The 18772-nt window shown below is 45.0% G+C and overlaps 1 protein-coding gene across 1 annotated transcript in view; it reads right to left on the bottom strand.

Annotated features, from left to right (window-relative positions):
• LOC121862750 (transcriptional regulator ERG homolog) overlaps positions 1 to 15484 on the bottom strand; it is a 34440-nt gene extending 18956 nt beyond the window's left edge. Inside the window, exons 1-2 of the mRNA XM_042361073.1 lie at positions 14324 to 15484; positions 9194 to 9250 (exon numbers count right to left, since the gene is read on the bottom strand). Of these exons, the coding sequence (XP_042217007.1) occupies positions 9194 to 9250; positions 14324 to 14420 (154 nt within the window). The 5' untranslated portion in view covers positions 14421 to 15484. The remainder of the gene's footprint in view (positions 1 to 9193; positions 9251 to 14323) is intronic.
• Positions 15485 to 18772: the final 3288 nt, after the last annotated feature.

The raw sequence follows: 18772 nt of genomic DNA, 5'->3' as shown, positions 1-18772 counted from the left end.
TATAATATATCCGGCATAAAAACCATATTTGTGGTTTTTAAAGGAAAATACATCATTTGGTATCTTTTCATCTTAGGGTCGGGTTTTCGCGCGTTTTTCTTCCCTTTTTTGGCGGGAAACAGCTGAGTGAATGTCAACAATAGCGGCTCACAGCTGACTGACCACGTGCTACCCTATACACCCTCTCTCTCTCTCTCTTAATCTTGTTCTCTCTCTCTCTCTCTAACTATCTCTCAATCTTGTTCTTTCTTTCTTTCTCTCTATCTCCCTTCAACATTATCTCTCTCTCTCCTTTTTTTCCTCCAACTCTTCTCTCTTTCCTTCCCTCCTCCCTTCTTCTTTCCCTCTAACACTTCCACCCTCCTCCCTTCCTTTCTCTCCTATTTAAACCTCCCTTCCTTCCCTCTCCTTATTTAACCTTCCCACCCTCCCTCTCTCCCTTCTGTCTTATTTAAACTTCTCATCCTCTCTCCCTTCCCTCTCTCTCCCTTCCCCCTCCCTTCTCCCTAAGGTAAATTAAGGTCGTCTGGTCAATAAGGTCACTAGTTAGCTTTCATTTATTTTAGCCTTTCTCATTTTATTTTAGCTTCGTCGTCACGTTTTATTAGCTTTCTCCTCACTTTCTTAGCTTTTATGTGACCTTTCCTGTAACTTTGTAAAATTATAGCTTTGTAGTGATTATTTTAGCCTTTTAGTGAGTTTATGTAGCTGTCTGTAGCTTACTTTAGCTTTCTATCAACAGTCTCTTAGATTTTGTAGCCTTTATTGTTTTTATTTTGTTTGTCATGTAATATTAATTTATGTCTGTCTGTCTGTCTTATTTGTCTGTCTGTCTGTCTGTCTGTCTGTCTGTCTTATTTGTCTGTCTGTCTGTCTCATCTGTCTGTCTGTCTGTCTGTCTCTTGTTAGTCAATCATGTTTCTTATTTGTTCCTTTCGTATGGAATGAAATTTGTAATCAATCTGCCACTACCCCTCCCCTTTGGACTACTACCTCCCTCCGTTGCTACTAGCCCCCCTGCTGCACCCTATCAGCCTACCACCCCCCCCCCTCTCGACCACCACTACCCCCTTGAACACTATCCCTCTTTGGCCTACTACCTCCCTCGTGGCCACTAGCCCCCTTAGCCACTCCCCCTTGGCTCCTACCCCCTCTCGGCCACTACCCCTCTCGGCCCTCTCCCCTCCTCCTCCTTCACCTCTCAGTGGCCTGATTGGTTCACATCTGCTAAATGCTTCTGTCCTTTCCATCGCTGCCCACTCCCTTAAGAAGACCCAATACCTTTCTTTCTCTTTCTCAAACTTTAATTTTAAGTCTCTAGGTTTGAATTTAAGGCTTTTAGGTAATTTTAAGTAAGATGAATGACGTGTTTAGGGAGTTATCATCGTGAAATGTAGTTATAATTTGTGGTATTTCGCGTTTGTTTACATCCGCTTAAATCACATCTGGTAAAGGTTTTCGTCAATATTGAGTCGTTTTTCAGTCTTTTAAAACCTCTAAGTCACTTTTAAAACTTTTCTTTATAATAAAAATCAATTCTAAGGTATTTTGTATAATTTTGATTTTAAGGAAAGTATATTAAGTTAATATTTAATAAGAACTTTGAGAAAATTTTAGTTCCGTAATGTTTTCAAGATAACAGGTCACCTGGGGTTAACGAGTCACCTGGGGTTAACGAGTCACCTGGGGTTAACGAGTCACCTGGGTTAACGAGTCACCTGGGTTAACAGGTCACCTGGGGTTAATGAGTCACCTGGGGTTAACGAGTCACCTGGGGTTAACGAGTCTGGTAACGAGTCACCTGGGGTTAACGAGTCACCTGGGGTTAACGAGTCACCTGGGTTAACGAGTCACCTGGGGTTAACGAGTCACCTGGGTTAACGAGTCACCTGGGGTTAACGAGTCACCTGGGGTAAATCTCTCTCCCAACACCAAGTCGCTTTCACCCTCTATAACTAATTCTTATTTTATACGTATTTTTCTTAACATTCTTTAATTCTAAGATGTTTATACGTATTTTGTCCTTATTTAAATGTTATATAGTTGGTACATTAACTTATTTATACGAAGAAATATAAAAAATTTTTTATGATTAATTCTATATTAATATGAATCAACTTCCAGCATTTTAAAACAACAAATTCTCTCTTAAAATCTTTCTTTATATTTAATTCTAAGATATTATATAAAATTTATCCTCATATAAATGATGAATTTAATTTTTAGTAAGAATTTTTATCGTGGCGTCCCGTTTTGTTTACATGTCATCGCATCACATCCACTAAACGTCTCTGTCAATATCGGGTCCATTATTATCGCTCTAAAACCACCTCATTCACATCTTTCTCTTGTTATTCATTATTTAACGAGAATTTTAAATATTTTATAGAATTTTTATGTTTTTACTTCAATAAATATTAAATTCTTTATAGTTTTTGGGTAAAATAAAGAATTGTTATTTTTGTCGTTGGTTCACATCTACTTAAGATTATCGCCAACAATTGAATAGTTTGATTATTTTCTTGAATAAATCTAATAGTAAGAGATATTTTATATATTTCTATTTAATTAAACGATCAAAATATTACTTAGGTTTCTCTTTATGTTATTGTAGTTATCACATCTTTATTTTATTTATTTTTATCCATTTTTTCGATCTCTTAAAAGATGTTAATAAATACTGTTTCTCTCTTTTTTGCTTAGTTACGAATTTATCGATTTTTTGCTCTTTTTATTTTCATTGATTTTCCTTCCTATTCCCTTTATTTCTTTGTCATTTCTCTCCCTCTTTCATCTTTTAGTGAGGGAATGGAGGCGAGAAGGGAGTGAAGAGAGGGAGGTGAGGGGGTGAGGAGAGGAGGAGAGGGAGAAGGGAGAGAGTGAGGTGAGGAGAGGGAGAAGGGAGAGAGTGAGGTGAGGAGAGGGAATGAAAGGAGAGAGTGGGGTGAGGAGAGGGAATGAAAGGAAAGAGTGGGGTGAGGAAATGTGAGGAAGGGGAGGTGAGGAGGAAGGGAGAAGGGATGGAATGAGGAGAGGAGTGAAGGGAGGCTTGAGTGGGGTGGGGGTGGGGGATGAAAGGAGGTGGTGAGGAGAGGGAATGAAGGAGAGAGAGAGAGGGAGTGAGGTGAGGAGAGGGGGTAGTGGTGAGGAGAGGGAATGAAGGAGATGGAGAGAGGGGTGAGACGAGGAGGGGTGGTGGGAGGGGGTAAGGGGGTAAGGGTGAGGGGAGGGGATGAGTGGAGATGGAGGTGAGGTGAGGGGAGGGGAGGGAAGGGGAGGGGGGACTGGTTGACCCCTCCAGCCATCTTCTGCTTCAATGGTTAACATCTAATAAGGTGTGACCGTGTATTGACCTGCTCCAGAAAGGTCAACACACGCCCTCCACGCCTCGCCACGCCCTACACACATCGCCAAGCCCGTATACGGCTCGTAGACACTTCGCCACCTCGCCACACGCCCTCCACGCCTCGCCACGCCCGTACTCGCCTCGTAGACACCTTACCACCCTGCCAGGACTCACAGACATCTCGCCACGCCTTCTATAATTTGCCACGCCCTCCAACACATGTCACGCCAGACTTCGTAGATATCTCGCCACGCCTTCTATGCCACTCGCCGCCACGCCTGCCTACACGTACACGCCTCGACACCGTATTTTTTTTCCTTCTCGCCCCGCGCCTTCAACGTCTGGTACACGCCTTGAAAAGTTTCGCCACACCCCGCCACGCCTTGTACACACCCGCCACGCCTTGTACACACCCTGCCACGCCTTGTACACACCCGCCACGCCTTGTACACACCCAGCCACGCCTTGTACACGCCCGCCACGCCTTGTACACGCCCCGCCACGCCTTGTACACGCCCCCCGCCACGCCTTGTACACACCCCTGCCACGCCTTGTACACACCAGCCACACACACCCCGCCACGCCTTGTACACACCCCGCCACGCCTTGTACACACCACGCCACGCCTTGTACACACCCCACCACGCCTTGTACACGCCCCACCACGCCCCGTAACCGCCTCGACAGTCGACACCGGCGTTTTTCTCTCGTCCCTCGCCTTCATCGCTTCTATCCGCGCCTTGTGTGTTTTTCCGCTAGAGGGACGTCACCACGCCCTTACACGCCCTCTACACGTCACGACACGCCACTACACGCCCTCTACACGTCCACTGCACGTCACGACACGCCACTACGCCCTACACGCCCACTGTACGCCTCTACACGCCCCACTAGCACGCCCTCTACACGCCCACTGCACGCCTCTACACGCCCACTGCACGCCACTACACACGCCACTACACCTCTGCACGCCCTCTACACGCCCACTGCACGCCTCTACACGCCCACTGCACGCCTCTACACGCCCACTGCACGCCACTACTCGCTCTCTACACGGCCACTACACCTCTGCACGCCCACTACGTCGCGCCCTCTACATGCTAAATCACCCATATGGATTAGATATAGATGGATAGATAGATAGATGGATTGATATATAGATAGATAGATGGATAGATAGATAGATATATAGGTAGATAGATGGATAGATAGATAGATATATAGATAGATAAATGGCTAGATAGATGGATATATAGATAGATAGATGGATAGATAGATGGATATATAGATAGATAGAGAGATAGATAGATGGATAGATAGATAGATAGAAAGATAGATAGATAGAGAGTTAGATGGATAAATAGATAGATAGATGGATAGATAGATGGATAGATGGATAGATAGATGGATAGATGGATAGATATGATAATAAAATAAGGCTGGTCTCCCCCGTAGGGTTGAGTGAGCCAAGTGTTAAAGAAAACGGGACGCTATTGTGATGATGGTCTAGTGTAAGGTCGCCATGTTGTATGTCTGTGTGTAGCGTTGGTTGTGTGTGTGTACAGGTATATGGACACACACATGATTACGTACACACACATATGATTACGTATAAACACATACACACACACACACATGATTACATACACACATGCATGGATACACACACATGATTACGTATACACACATACACACGCACACACACACACGCACACACACACACACAAACACACGGTATCCAAGGAACAAATTCCAGTTTACATGAACCCGGATTCGAATGAGTGAATCCAGGTTCGAAACAACGAATCCGAGTTCGAAGCAGTGAATCCTATATATCCGTTCTTGTGAATCCGGGTTCGAAGGAGTGAACTGAAGCGACAAATTATACAGATAATTGCCCGCTGATTACCTATAATTAAGGACCGTCGACTGATGATTATTGAGGGGAGAGAGAAAGAGAGAGAGGGAGAGAGAGAGAGAGAGAGAGAGAGAGAGAGGTGAGGTGTGAGGAGAATTAAAATTAGGGGATGGGAGAGAGAGAGAGAGAGAGAAAGAGAGAGAGAGAGAGAGAGCAACTACAACAATCACCACCACCATCAACCACTACTACTTACAGTAATCACCACCATTTAAATCACATCTAATTACTCTATAATATCTCCCCTAATTACCTTACTAATCACCCCTCCGTGACGTCATATCTACAAGGTGAACGAGGCTCTGATTGGCTGTTCAATGGTGTGTTTTGATTGGCTGTTCAATGGTGTATTCTGATTGGTGGCTGTTCAACGGAGTTCATTGATTGGTCGATAAGACTTCTGTGGGTAAATATAGTGAGAGAGAGAGAGAGAGAGAGAGAGAGAGAGAGAGAGAGAGAGAGAGAGAGAGAGAGAGTTGCCACAATACAATATTAACACAACCAACAACAATCTTCATATATATTTTTCATTCTCTAAATATTTCGATAGAATTTGTAACTAAATTTAAAATCTCGTTAAAAACAAATTAAAAACAAATAACTTTAAAAACACAATAAAAAAAAGCCTCATCTGGCAACATTTTTTCCGAACAATTAAAGTTTATTTGCTTTTTCAACCAATGGCAGAGCGCAATTATGTCAACAATCTATGACGTCATCAACCTGCATGACGTCACTGAGATGACGTCATGGGACTACTTTGTGATGGCAGATGTAGATTTCATCCAATTTTTACACTACGTAACCCAATTTTTGACGCCTCTATCCATCTAGCCTTCCCTATTTAGCCCTATTAGATATATCTATTACTTATCCTCTGTTATTTTCCCCTATTTTAATCTATCTATCTACCCACCTATCCATCCTATTACCTATTCATATCACCAATTCCTACACCTCAATGAACCATCATCCCAATTCCAGATCTGCCAATTACTACTGCAATTTACTTCGTATTTTTTTTACCTATTTTAGTCAATTACTTCCAGACCAATTTTCAACTATTTAATTCATCCTATTTTTATCTCATCTAATATTAACAGTAAACTAACGTAATCTAACCTAACCTAACCAAACACTAACCCCCTATCAAACACTAACTTAACCTAACCCACCACACAACCACAACCAATCCACCACACAACCACACCACCACACCACCACCCCACCACCCCACCACACAACCAATCCCACCACACCACCACCCCACCACACCACCACACCACCACCCCACCACACAAGCACCCCACCACACCACCACACAACCATCCCCACCACACCACCACACAACCACCCCACCACACCACCACACCACCACACAACCACCCCACCACACCACCACCCCACCACACCACCACACAACCACCCCACCACACCACCACACCACCACACCACCACCCCACCACACAAGTACCCCACCACACAAGTACCCCACCACACCACCACACAACCACACCCCACCACACAAACCACCCCACCACACCACCACACCACCACACAACCACCCACCACACCACCACCCCACCACACACAACCACCCCACCACACACCACACCACACAACCACCCCACCCCACACCACCACACCACCACACAACCACCCCACCACACCACCACACCCCACCACACAACCACCCCACCACACCACCAATAAACCACCCCACCACACCACCACATCAAATCCCACCCCACCACACCACCACACCACCACACAACCACCCCACCACACCACCACCCCACCACACAACCACCCCACCACACCACCAATAACAACCACCCCACCACACCACCACACAACCACCCCACCACACCACCACACCACCACACAAACCACTCCCCACCACCCCACCACACAACCACCCTCCCACCACACCACCACACCCCAACACCACACAACCACACCACCACACCACCACACAACCACCCCCACCACACCACCACACCACCACACAACCAATTCCACCACACCACCACCCCACCACCACACCACCACACAACCACCCCATTCCAACACCAATTACAATCTTTTACACAACCTATAACCTCAGGTAATCTCATCAGCCAACCCCCTGCCTACACCACCACACAACCACCCCATTCCAACACCAATTACAATCTTTTACACAACCTATAACCTCAGGTAATCTCATCAGCCAACCCCCTGCCTATTTCTCACCTATTACCCACTGCCTATTACCGTCTCGTGATGGCGTAACACTGAGCTAAAAAGAACTCCCTTGATCTGATTAGTGACTCGAGCGATTTAGTTTTGGACGAATAAATATTGGCTGTTGGTTAGTGAGTTATTTCCGGGTCCCAGCTGACGAGATGAGAGAGAGTGAGAGAGAGTGAGAGAGTGAGAGAGAGTGAGAGTGAGAGAGAGAGGAGAGAGAGAGAGAGAGAGAGAGAGAGAGAGAGAGAGAGAGAGGAGAGAGAGAGGAGGAGAGAGAGAGAGAGAGTAGGTAGGTGGATGTGACAGGAGAGAGAGTAGGTAGGTGGATGAGAGAGAGAGAGAGAGAGTAGGTAGGTGGATGAGAGAGAGAGAGAGAGTAGGTAGGTGGATGAGAGAGAGAGTGAGTGAGAGTAGAGAGAGAGAAGAGGAGAGACAGGTATATCTATCTATCTTGGCTGCCCTTATTCCTCAACTCTCTCTGTCTCTCCCTCTGTCTCTTTATCTCCCCTGTCTGTCTCTCTCCGTCTGTCTCTCTCACTTCATTTCTCCCTCCCCCCCAGCAGACCTTCGCCTGAGGGCCAGTCAAACGGGACGCCACAGGCCACTCTCCTCTCTCAGCCTCTCTCCCTCCTCACTCTCTCCCTCTCACCCTCTCTGTCTCACTTCTCTCCCCTCACTTCTCCTCCTCACCCTCTCTCTGTCTCTCACTCTCTCCCTCTCCTCACAGCATCCTCCCCCTCTCAATCTCTCTGTCTCTCACTCTCTCCCTCTCTCACACTTTTCCCATCCACCTCTCTGTCTCTCACTACCTCCCCACCCTCTTGTCTCTTCACTTCTCTCCTCTCTCTCACTTCTCTCCCCTCTCACCTCTCTGTCTCTCACTTCTCTCCCCTCTCTCTCACTTCTTTCCCCTCTCACCTCTCTGTCTCTCACTTCTCTCCCCTCTCTCTCACTTCTTTCCCATCTCACCTCTCTGTCTCTCACTTCTCTCTCCTCTCTCTCACTTCTCTCCCCTCTCTCTCACTTCTTTCCCCTCTCACCTCTCTGTCTCTCACTTCTCTCCCCTTTCTTTAATTCTCCTCTATTTCACTCTTTCTCCCTCTCTCTCTCCCTCTTTCTCTCACTTCTCCCTCTCTCTCTCTCTTTCTCTCCTCTCCCTCTGTGGTCACATTTAGGGCTAAAAGACGGTGATTGGTGGATAGAATATAAGTAACAATAGAATCTCGATTATGATTGGAGGATACAAAAAGGGCAATGGAGACCAAGGACTGTGATTGGCGGGAATAAGTAGGGGGTAAATGCGTTCTTGAAGATGATTGGTGGAGATAATATGGTAAAAAGTGGGTCCTGGCCTGTGATTGGTGCATTTATCTTTAGAAAACGGGAAGTGGGATGTGATTGGTGAATTTATTTATAGAAAACGGGAAGAGCTTTGATTGGTAGATGGAAAAGAATCCTGAGCTCTGATTGGTGGATGAAACAAAACACCGAACTGTGATTGGTGATAATAGTAAGAACCTAGGCTGTGATTCGTGGATGAAACAAGACACTGAATTATGATTGGTAGTCATAGTAAGATCCTGGCCCCTGATTTGTGGATGAAACAAAACACTGAACTGTGATTGGTGGATATAGTAAGATCCTGGGCTGTGATTGGTAAATGAAACAAAATACTGGGCTGTGATTGGCTGACTCACCTTGTGTCTGAGAGGCGGGGGAAGCGGGCGACCCCCACGCTGACTTGTAGCTGGGGTCTGTAAAGGCAGAGAAACACTGTTAGTATGTCTTGTATACTGTGTCTGTCTGTATGGCTGTATGTGTCTGTCTGTGTGTCTGTATGTGTCTGTCTGTGTGTCTGTATGTGTCTGTCTGTGTGTCTGTATGTGACTGTCTGTATGGCTGTATGTGTCTGTCTGTGTGTCTGTATGTGTCTGTCTGTGTGTCTGTATGTGTCTGTCTGTGTGTCTGTATGTGTCTGTCTGTGTGTCTGTATGTGTCTGTCTGTATGGCTGTATGTGTCTGTCTGTATGGCTGTATGTGTCTGTGTGTCTGTCTGTATGGCTGTATGTGTCTGTCTGTGTGTCTGTCTGTCTGTGTGTCTGTATGTGTCTGTCTGTATGGCTGTATGTGTCTGTCTGTATGGCTGTGTCTGTCTGTCTGTGTGTCTGTATGTGTTTGTCTGTGTGTCTGTATGTCTCTGTCTGTATGGCTGTATGTGTCTGTCTGTGGCTGTGTCTGTCTGTCTGTATGGCTGTCTGTCTGTATGGCTGTGTGTCTGTATGGCTGTCTGTCTGTGTGGTGTCTGTGGGCTGTGTTTGTGTGGCTGTGTCTGTATGTCTGTCTGTCCCTCCCTCTCCGTCCCTCCCTCTCCTTCTCTCACTCCCCCTCCTTCTCTCCCCACACAAGACGTGCTGGGCGTCGAACTGAGATAACTAAATTAGATTCGCCTTGTTGGCTTGAGTTTTAGGTCTTCTGTGTCCTGGCCGTGTTGGGGGGGATAGGGGATAGAGGGGAGGGGGAGAGACTATGGCTACGGTGTGTTGAGGAGGATGAGGATGAAGGGAGAGGGGGAGAGAGGAGATAAGGAGGGAGGAAGGAGAGGGAAAAATAGGGAGGGGGAATACGGAGAGGAGGGAGGGTTAATGAGCGGTGTGAGGGAGGAGGAAGGAGGGGGTTGAGGAAGGAGGAAGGGGGAGGAGGGGTAAGGAGGGAAGGGAGATAGGGAGGAGGAATGGGAGGAGGAGGGGAAGGAGGGGTTGAGGGGGGGAAGGGGGAAGGGAGGAAGGAAATGGGTAGAGGAGGAGGGAAGGAGGGGTTGAGGAAGGGGAAGGGAGGAGGGAGGAAGGGAGAGGAAGGAGGAATGGGTAGAGGAGGAGGGAAGGAGGGGTTGAGGGAAGGAAGGAGTGTTCAGTGTAATAAAGATAAACAAACAGACAGACAAGACAAGACAGACACGCACACACACACACACACACACACACACACACACACACACACACACACACACACACACACACACACACACACACCCATCCATATAATCCCTTAATAACGAACTATGACCAATCCGTTCAATACACGTCATAAAGATTCATTAAAAATCACTTCACAAGAGTTAACAAGCGTGAACTACCGACCAGACGAACTGTGGCCAATTGGGCTGTTAGCTGACCCAAGCGACTGTTGATGGTAACGAGGGTGACCTTTGGGTCGTATTTGATGGTAGCAGTAGTGGTGGTGGTAGTGGTAGTATTTTAGTAGTAGTAGTTTATTGCTACTACTACTACTGTTACTACTACTACTACTACCACTACCACTACTACTACCACCACCTAACAACTACCCCCTCACCCCTGGCCCACACACACACCCTAAAGAACACAACAACAAAAAGGCGAATCGTTTCTCTCTGTTGACAAAGGATGCATTTTCACACTCAGAACCACGAGAGTGTGTTGGGGGGGGGGAGGAGAGGGATAGAGAGGGTTGACAGGTGTTGAATGAGATGGAGAGGGTGGGGAGGGTGTGAGAGGGTGGGTTGGGGTGGGGTAGGGTGGGTTGGGGTGGTAGGGTGGGTTAAGTGATAGTTTGTGTGGGTCGCAAATATCTATCTATCTATCTATCTATCTATCTATCCTCAATCCCCCACCCCTCTTTCCATCCTTAAATGGATAACGCCCTTAACCTCCCCTGACATTAACCATTCTTCCCCACACCCTTACCTCCCTCTCCTCCTTCCATTCCCCCTCTTCACCCCCTCCTCTTAACAATACATAAATGAATTTAATGTTTTATATACTACATCAATAGAGGAAAAATACAACTCAGGGTATACACACCCCATACAGTGTGTATGTTGGGCGGGTAGTGGTGTGTGTATGTTGCTGGTAGTGGTGTATGTGTGTGTGTATATGTGTGTATTTTGGATGGGTAGTCGTGTGTGTGTGTGTGTGTGTATGGTGGTGTGTATGTGTGTATGTTGGGGTTAGTGGTGTGTATAATGAAAGGGTAGCGGTGAGTATATACCTATGTATACTGAATGGGTAGTAGTGTATATATGCATGTATGTATAATCAAATGTATACACAACATACACATCATTAAACATTATAAAAATACCTCTAAGATTTAAATAACCACAGTATCATCAATAACATATAAATAACATTACTCGAATAAATATCTTAAATAACCAATAAAGTTATTTTTAAGTTAATTCTCAAAGGTTAAAAAAAAAATTCCCGCGAAAATTATGACGTCATAGATTTCATTCATACGCAATATGTAAACAAAGAAAAGTAAACATTAGCGTAATATCAGCTGGTGTGGTGACGACTATGATGAATCAGTGACGTCAGTTTGTGGAGTTGTGACGTAGACTATACAGATGTGAAGTAAAACACACACACACACACACACACACACACACACACACACACACACACATTGAATTATTCATGGCTGTTCATCCACCCTGAATAAAAAAGGGTTCGTTTAATAATAAGCTTATGTTCGAATCTTTTGTGGCCATGTTCGAGCTTTTGTGGTCATGTTCGAACTTTTGTGGCCATGTTCGAACTTTTGTGGCCATGTTCGAACCTTTGTAGCCTTTTCGAGCATTTTGTGGCCATGTTCGAGCCTTTTGTGGCCATCTTCAAACGTTTTATAGCCATGTTCGAACCTTTTGTGGCCACGTTCAAACCTGTTATGGCCATCCTTGTTCGAACCTTTCAGGGCCATGTTAGAACCTAACCTAACCTATTAAAGGTCCTATTTAGGTAATGTTAGATATAAAATTTGAGGTGTTCTCTTTCTCTAAACTATCTCTAACTACCTCTAACTATCTCTAACTACCTCTAACCACCACTGACTATCTCTAACTATCTCTAACCAGCTTTGACTATCTAAACTATCTCAAACCACCTCTGACTATCTCTAACTATCTGTAAACTACCTCTAACTACCTTTATCTCTAACTATCTCTATATATCTCAAAAATCATCCTTCTGCGTTAACTCAAAAAAACATTACTGTTATTTTATGCATTTTCGGAGCGAGTTGTTACTATCGCTAAGGGTTGTTCAAATGCTAATAACCCCATTATACACGTCGTTAACAACCTCTAGTTAATGGTAGTTACAACACATTATTATAACGCTGATATAATTAATTAGTAAATATAACACAGAATCCAATTAATTTTTCCCTATATAGTCAATATAAATAAGAAATATAATAATAATAATAATAATAATAATAATAATAATAATAATAATAATAATAATAACAATAATAATAATAACAACAACAATAATACTACAACAATCGCTTCAACTACCACAACAACTACTACTACTACCATAACTATTACTGCTACCAACTACCACAGCTACTGCCACTCCTATATGCCGCAACAACAATCGTTAACAACTATTACTACAACAATCACCACTATCAACTACCACAACTACCTGCAGGATGGTGAAATCTGACGCAACATCAATTCTTCAACAACAACAACAATTATTACCTTCTACCACAATTACAACTACTAACATCTGCCGCAAAAGCAATCGCTAACAACCATTACACCAAAAACTACCACTAACCTCAACCACAACTACTAGCATCACGTTAGGAGTAAACTAGCACCTACACTACAACTACACCAACAACCACTAGCATCTACCACAACAACCGCTAACAATCGCTGACTATCCCACAGCTAACAACTACGCTAAACCACTTCACGGATGTCAAATAAAATGCGCTAACTATCCTTAACTACCATTTGAGTCATTTAAGTTATATCTAACAAGCCTCTAACAAGCTAACTACAATGTGGGCGGCAAACAAAGCACGCTAGCTATCCTTAACTATCTTATGGACCCTTAACAAATTGACAGTCATCACTAACAAGGTTCTAACAAGCCAATTATCGCAAAATATCGCCTGAATCACAACAAACCCGCTAATAGCTCTCTAACAAGCCTATTACCGCTAACTACCGCCTGAGTCACTAACAAGCCCGCTAACAGCTCTCTAACAAGGTCCTACCAAGTCTATTACCACTAACTACCGCCTGAATCATTAACAACCACGCTAACAGCTCTCTAACAAGGTCCTACCAAGTCTATTACCACTAACTACCGCCTGAATCATTAACAACCCCGCTAACAGCTCTCTAACTATCACTAACAAAGTCCTAACTAAAGAAATAGCGTATAAATACCCCTAGAGCTCACCCGGTAACTAGGCTAGCAACCCTACAAGCGCAAACAACCTCGCTAGCAACTTTACAATCTTTAATAAGCACGTTAACGACTGGTAACTATTCTCAAACTGTCACAACAAGCAATTTAACAACCCCGAACCCGTGAATAGCCTCGCTAACGAAATTACAACCTTTAACAAGCCTACTAACTGCGCGACAGCCCTTAACAAGTTTACTAACTACTCTACAACCACTAACAAGCTCAACTACTCTACAACAACTAACAAGCTCATTAACTACTATACAGCAACTAACAAGCTCATTAACTACTCTGCAACCACTAACAAGCTCATTAACTACTCTATAACTACTAACAAGCTCACTAACTGCACTACAACCCTTAACAAGCTTACTAACTATTCTATAACCACTAACAAGCTCATTAACTATTCTTTTACTACTAACAAGCTTACTAACTACTCTACAACCTTTAACTAGCTCACTAACTACTCTACAACCCTTAACAAGCTCATTAACTACTCTACAACCTCTAACAAGCTTATTAACTACTCTACAACCACCACAACACTGAGAGGAAGAAGGGTATATCGACCTATATAATTACCCGTGAAGAGCATTGAGAAGTTGGAGAGCGGGCCAGTTCTTGGTAGATAGTCAGGGGTGGAGCTCTTTAAGTCCAACATGGTCATTAGAGGTCACCCTAGTTCACCCTAGTTACGTACGAGGGCTGTTAGGGTCATTAGAGGTCACCCTAGTTACGTGTGAGGGTTGTTTGGCTCATTAGAGGTCACCCTAGTTACGTGTGAGAGTTGTTTGGCTCATTAGAGGTCACCCTAATTAAGCGAGAAGGTGTTTAAGGTTATCAGAATTCACCCTAAGGTCTAAAGGTGGTTTGAGTCACACTAATTCACCCTAAGAGACAATTAGGATCACACTAAGTCACACTAGGTCAGCAGGAACACAGCCCAGGTCACACTAATTTATCCTAAGTCAATTGGGGGTCACACTAACACAGTCTAGATTACCACGAGGGCACACTAGGTCACCCTAAGTCGAAGCAGTCATACTAGGTCACACTAAGTCACCCTATGTCAACTGGGAACACACTAGGTCGATGCAGGGTCACACTAATTCGCCCTAAATTAACTGGGGTCTACTAAGCCACGCTAAGTCACTACGTCAATTGGAAACGCACTGGATCGTCGCGGGGTCACACTAAGTTACCCTAAGTTAACTGGGGTCACACTAGGTCGACGCGGGTCACACTAAGTCAACTGGGAGTCACACTAGGTCGACGCAGGTCACACTAGGTCAGTTCTGTGGGAAGTATGACACCTCCATTGACCACGGGAGCCACTGATCACAACACCTCTTTGATGGCGTATAGCGGTAAACAAACACTAAAAAAACACTGAGTTAATGGCGCGTTGGAGCACACTGGACCACCGCTGGGAGCACACTGGAACACCGCTGGGAGCACACTGGAACACCTCAACAAGGATTCGGTTCACAGAAGGTCTCAAGAGGAGGGATTCGAAGCCGTGATGTGAGAGAGAAGAAATAAGTCAGAAATCCACCAAAATGGGATAATATTTGGGAAGAGGGTGTACAGTAAGTTAGCCCAGTCCTATATTGGTGTATGTCTCTCTGTCTCTCTTATCTCTCTCTCTCTTTTATCCGGTTTTAAAGGCGTATAACCGGTTCGGATGTGGCGGCTGAAGACCGGTTGTGCTGTGCTTGTGGGCGCGGCAGTGCGAGTGCTCAACTTTCCGCCATGGCAGCCAATATCAAGAGGTACCATCGAGGTTGCCGAAACAGAGAGAGATAGAGAGAGAGAGAGAGAGACAGTGAGAGAGAGAGAGGTAGAGAAAGAGAGAGAGAAACGATGCCGAAAACTTCCGTCGACATTGATTTTTCACCCCGATTTCATTCCCTTAGATACTAGCCACATTTCCTACACCTCGTTAGATTTAGACGATGGATATAATACTATTTTAATCTGTGGTTTAATCTGTATGGGGAAAAACGGTAAGAGAGGAGAAAACGGGAGAGATATCGGCGTATATAAACGGGACAACAGAGCACCTCCGGCATCTTCCGCGTTAGTGACTGGGCGGAGTTGTAGACTTCCGCAGCCAATAGAAACCAGGATTTGTGGTAGGGGGGAGGGGCCGAGACCCCCCCTAGTAGCACCCCTCTGAAATACTCCCCCTAACCCTCGACGACCCCCCTCCTCTCTCTGTCTGTCTGTCTCTCTGTCTGTCTGTCTGTCTGTCTGTCTGTCTCATTCAGTTACCAAATAAACATCCAGATTTTAGAAGATAACGAACCCCAGAGAGATAAGAGAGAGACAGAGAAAAAGAGACACTTTAGAGGGATAGATTCTCTCTCTATTCTCTCTCTTTCTCTCTCTCAACTCTCTCTCAGCAAGGATATATCGACAAATAGCGCCGAGTTGAACCTTACAGACCATGAGAACTGCCACTGAATTATTGTGAATGTTGGAGAACCACTCACACTGTTGGTGATGGTGGTGTTGGAGGTCCTTAACTGTGGTGGTGTTGGAGGTCCTTAACTGTGGTGGTGTTGGAGGTCCTTAACTGTGGTGGTGGTGGTGTTGGAGGTTCTTAACTGTTGGTGGTGGTGGTGTTGGAGGTTCTTAAATGTGGTGGTGGTGTTGGAGGTCCTTAACTGTAGTGGTGTTGGAGGTCCTTAACTGTAGTGGTGGTGGTGTTAAGGTTCTTAACTGTTGGTGGTGGTGGTGTTGGAGGTTCTTAAATGTGGTGAGTGGTGGTGTTGGAGGTCACTTAACTGTGGTGGTGTTGGAGGTCATAACTGTGGTGGTGTTGGAGGCCCTTAACTGTGGTGGTGTTGGAGGTCATAACTGGCGGTGGTGGTGGTGATGTTGGAGTCCTTAACTGTGGTAGTGGTGGTCGTGTTGGAGGCCCTTAACTGTGGTGGTGTTGGAGTCCTTAACTGTGAGTGGTGGTAGTGGTGGTGGTGGTGTTGGAGGTTCTTAACTGTGGTGGTGGTGTTGGAGGTCTGTAACTGTGGTGGCGGTGTTGGAGGTCTCTTAACTGTGGTGGTGGTGTTGGAGGTCCTTAACTGTGGTGGTGGTGGTGGTGTTGGAGGTTCTTAACTGTGGTGGTGGTGTTGGAGGTTATATGCTTTGTGGTGGTGGTGTTGGAGGTCCTTAACTGTAATTAGTGGTGTTGGGTTCATAACTGTGGTGTGAGTAAGTGTCGTAGGTTCTGCTGTGGTGGTAGTGGTGGTGTTGGAGGTCCTTAACTGTGGTGAGTGGTGTTGGAGGTCCTTAGCACTGTGGTGGTGGTGGTGTTGGAGGTCCTTAACTGTGGTGGTGGTGTTGTAGGTTCTTAACTGTGGTGGTAGTGGTGGTGTTGGAGGTCCTTAACTGTGGTGGTGGTGTTGGAGGTTCTTAACTGTGGTGGTGGTGGTGTTGGAGGTCCTTAACTGTGGCAGTGGTGGTGTTGGAGGTCCTTAACTGTGGTGGTGGTGTTGGAGGTTCTTAACTGTGGTGGTGGTGGTGTTGGAGGTCCTTAACTGTGGTGGTGGTGTTGGAGGTTCTTAACTGTGGTGGTGGTGGTGTTGGAGGTCCTTAACTGCGGTTTATGCTTGGTGAGTGGACTGTTTATGTTTACTATGTGATTTATGCTTGGTGAGTGGACTGTTTATGTCTGGTTTTATGCTTATTGAGTGGTTTGTTTATGTCTGTTACGTGTTACTTAAAATACATCGAATATTGAGTCCCAATTTTAAGGATCATCTCTTTTAGGTATTATTTTATGTATAAATTTAAGGGAACAATTAAGAAACGTCCCATTTAAAGATTTTAAGGAATCGATTTAAGACACCGTTTAGGAAGGTGTCGTTAAAGTAAATCGAAGTCAAGAGGACCGGATCGTTTAAGTCTCACCCCTCACCCTCCCTTACCTCACCCCTCACCTCATCTCCCTTCAACCCCCCCCCTTTACCAGTTGCTTTAAGGGGATAATGAGGCTCTTTTCTCTCCCCTTATACACCCATTAACCCCTACACCATATGATATGAGAGAGAGAGTACTTCTATTAAAAATGGTTTCTATCTATATTAGAGTGAGTCAGACAGCCGTAGAGTGAGTCAGTTGCCCATAGAGAGAGTCAGGTACCCGTAGAGTTTGAGTCAGGTGCCCCGTAGAATGAGTCAGGTGGCTGGAGAAAGAGTCAAGTAGCGTCCATCACCTAATTGGGACAGCTTAATCGGGACGGCGGCCATGGACCCAAAAATTCAGAAGTTCCACTCAAGTCTTCAACCATTTGGCACGGTTCCAATAATGTGTGAGGAGGAGAGGATACTGGGAAGGTCCTAAGTTCAATTTTCCTCCTAACTGGTGATGTGAGAACGTATCTAACTGACTCACTTAAGCTACCACACAAAGATGGATTCTCAAAGGTTCCTAAGTTCAATTTTCCTCCTAACTGGTGATGTGAGAACGTATCTAACTGACTCACTTAAGCTACCACACAAAGATGGATTCTCAAAGGTTCCTAAGTTCAATTTTCCTCCTAACTGGTGATGTGAGAACGTATCTAACTGACTCACTTAAGCTACCACACAAAGATGGATTCTCAAAGGTTCCTAAGTTCAATTTTCCTCCTAACTGGTGATGTGAGAACGTATCTAACTGACTCACTTAAGCTACCACACAAAGATGGATTCTCAAAGGTTCCTAAGTTCAATTGTCCTCCTAACTGGTGATGTGAGAACGTATCTAACTGACTCACTTAAGCTACCACACAAAGATGGATTCTCAAGGGTTCCTAAGTTCAATTTTCCTCCTAACTGGTGATGTGAGAACGTATCTAACTGACTCACTTAAGCTACCACACAAAGTTAAAAAGTCAAACTGAACTTAGGAACCTTCGAGAACTCTTTACCATTAAACTGGCCACAAGTCACCCACTAAAGACATCTTGCCACACACTTTAAAAACCAATCACCCGAAGACATCTCAACCTAATTTACATACCGACCGAAGACATCT

This window comes from Homarus americanus, unplaced genomic scaffold (assembly GCF_018991925.1).
Source record: "Homarus americanus isolate GMGI-L3 unplaced genomic scaffold, GMGI_Hamer_2.0 scaffold59514, whole genome shotgun sequence".
In the NCBI taxonomy this organism is placed as follows: Eukaryota; Metazoa; Arthropoda; class Malacostraca; order Decapoda; family Nephropidae; genus Homarus; species Homarus americanus.
The sequence above is the reverse complement of the archived record's forward strand: the minus strand, read 5'-3'. Positions and strand labels throughout refer to the sequence as shown.